The 2216-nt window shown below is 32.9% G+C and overlaps 1 protein-coding gene across 1 annotated transcript in view; it reads left to right on the forward strand.

Moving 5' to 3' along the window:
• LOC107614557 overlaps nucleotides 217-2216 on the forward strand; it is a 3700-nt gene continuing 1700 nt past the window's right edge. The window contains exon 1 of the mRNA XM_016316747.2: nucleotides 217-1159. Coding sequence (XP_016172233.1) covers nucleotides 326-1159 — 834 coding nt within the window. The 5' untranslated portion in view covers nucleotides 217-325. The remainder of the gene's footprint in view (nucleotides 1160-2216) is intronic.

Genomic DNA, 2216 nt, shown 5'->3' on the forward strand with positions numbered 1-2216 from the left:
TTAGTAATAAATTTTCATGGATCATGTTGCAGTGAATAATAATTTGTTAGAACAAGGGGCACGTGGTTCTTATTTCTGTGGGAACAAGCCAACCTCGTGGACCAAATTAAAGAAGAAAGAAGTTACTATTACTCCAAAGAACGAAACGGTCATACAATTAAAAGTCTTCCGAAAATGGATTTCTTACGCCGAGTTTTCTGTTACTACTGTTCATTTGTTAATTTCTCACTACAATAAGAAATAATGTTCTTTTAATCAAGTTGCAGTTACACCTAACTTTAATTTCTTTCCCTGTATACATACATACACTACTGTTGAATGTTATATGCAGAAAAATAACATAAAAATGCAGCAGCATCTGATGATGATTCAAAAAAGCACCAACAAGAATAAAAGCCAATCTCTGAGAAACTTGATTCTATTACTCTCAACTTCATTTTGTGTCACTTATTACATCCTTGTATCAACTCAGCTTCTAGCCACACCAAAGCAAATACTACAACACTTGAATAACAACTACTCTTCAAAACTATCATCATTACAAGAACATTATTCTTCAACCACTATTGAGCATGTTGTGTTTGGAATCGCTTCCAGTGGAGATTCATGGCATAAGAGAAAACAATACACAAAGCTCTGGTGGAACAATAAAACAATGAAGGGGTGTGTATTCGTGGACAAAACGCCAATGGAGAATGATAATGACTCTTCTTCTCTTCCTCCTCTGTGTGTCTCTGAAGACACTTCCCGGTTTAAGTACAGTTACCGGGGCGGTCTTCGATCGGCGATCCGCGTGGCGCGTGTGCTCAAGGAGACAGTGGCATTGAATCATTCGGGTGTGAGGTGGTATGTGTTTGGTGACGACGACACGGTTTTCTTGCCGGAGAATCTGGTGAAGACGCTGTCCAAGTATGATGATAGGCTTTGGTACTACATAGGGTCGAATTCGGAGAGTTATAAACAGAAGTGGTTCTTTGGTTTCGACATGGCTTATGGTGGAGCTGGTTTTGCTATAAGTGGTTCTCTGGCGAAGGTGTTGGCCAAGGTGTTTGATGAATGCATTCAAAGGTATCCGCATGTGTATGGGAGTGATGGCAGAGTCTACTCTTGTGTCACTGAACTTGGTCTTGCTTTAACACTTGAACCCGGTTTTCATCAGGTATTTTTCTTCTCATGGTTGAAAGTCCTTAAATAATTTAACAAATTTTATCGGGTATTTGTATGACTTATTTCTTATGTGTTTTCTTAGTATTTATATTAGATATAGTTATAGAATGAATCATGACTCTCATTTTAATAAATAATTATATTCCCTCTAAAGTTATAAGATTGTTCGGATGATTTTCTGAATATTTGACCCTACGAAGTTGAGGAACTTGCTTCTCGTCCAATTATGAATTAGGTCGAGCTAGAGAGCAAAGACATTCCGATATTTAAACTAAAGAATATTTCAGATGTAATTAGTATAGCTTTTATTATCTATTTTCGGGCTTATTTCTCAGTTTATATAAGGTGATCAGTTTCGTTAGTAAGGTAACAACTTTATTAATTAATGGACTTCATGACTTGCTCGTTATGCTCATTACATAACATTTTAGATTTATTCCCTCATAATTGGGTGTTTATTATATGAATCCAAGGTTCAATTGCTCTTGTTGCAACTGTTTTTTTCTATCGCATCCTGGATTTATTTCATTATAATATTTGGATTTTTTTTTTGTACCGGGTTATTAAATCTTCTTGGGCCAAGTCGGTGTCCAGCAAATTTGGGTCTAATCCAGAACATAGATTATTATCCATAAATTTTTCAACACCTAATGTCTATCTATATGTTTTATTGATATACAAATTTTTTCACAGCTAAAAATTAACATCTCATCTATTACTCCATTGCCACATAAATTTTTTTTATGTTGTGATTTTTCTAGATTTTTTATTTTTTTTATTTTCTCTATTTATTTAAGAGTTTTCACTTACCACAATTAAAAATTAACATCTCATTTGTTACTCTCTTATCACGTAAGCTTTTTTTTTATGTTGTAATTTTTTAAAATTTTTTATTTTTTTATTATCCCTATTCATTTAAGAATCTCCATTAATATTACTTTCTAATTAATGTTAATAATAAATTTGATCAATAACCTCCATTAGCATTATTTTCTAATTTTTGAATTTAATATTATTATTAAATTATTCTTTAAGAAAATTATCCTATT

The sequence above is a fragment of the Arachis ipaensis genome, chromosome B08 (genome assembly GCF_000816755.2).
Source record: "Arachis ipaensis cultivar K30076 chromosome B08, Araip1.1, whole genome shotgun sequence".
Classification (NCBI taxonomy): domain Eukaryota; kingdom Viridiplantae; phylum Streptophyta; class Magnoliopsida; order Fabales; family Fabaceae; genus Arachis; species Arachis ipaensis.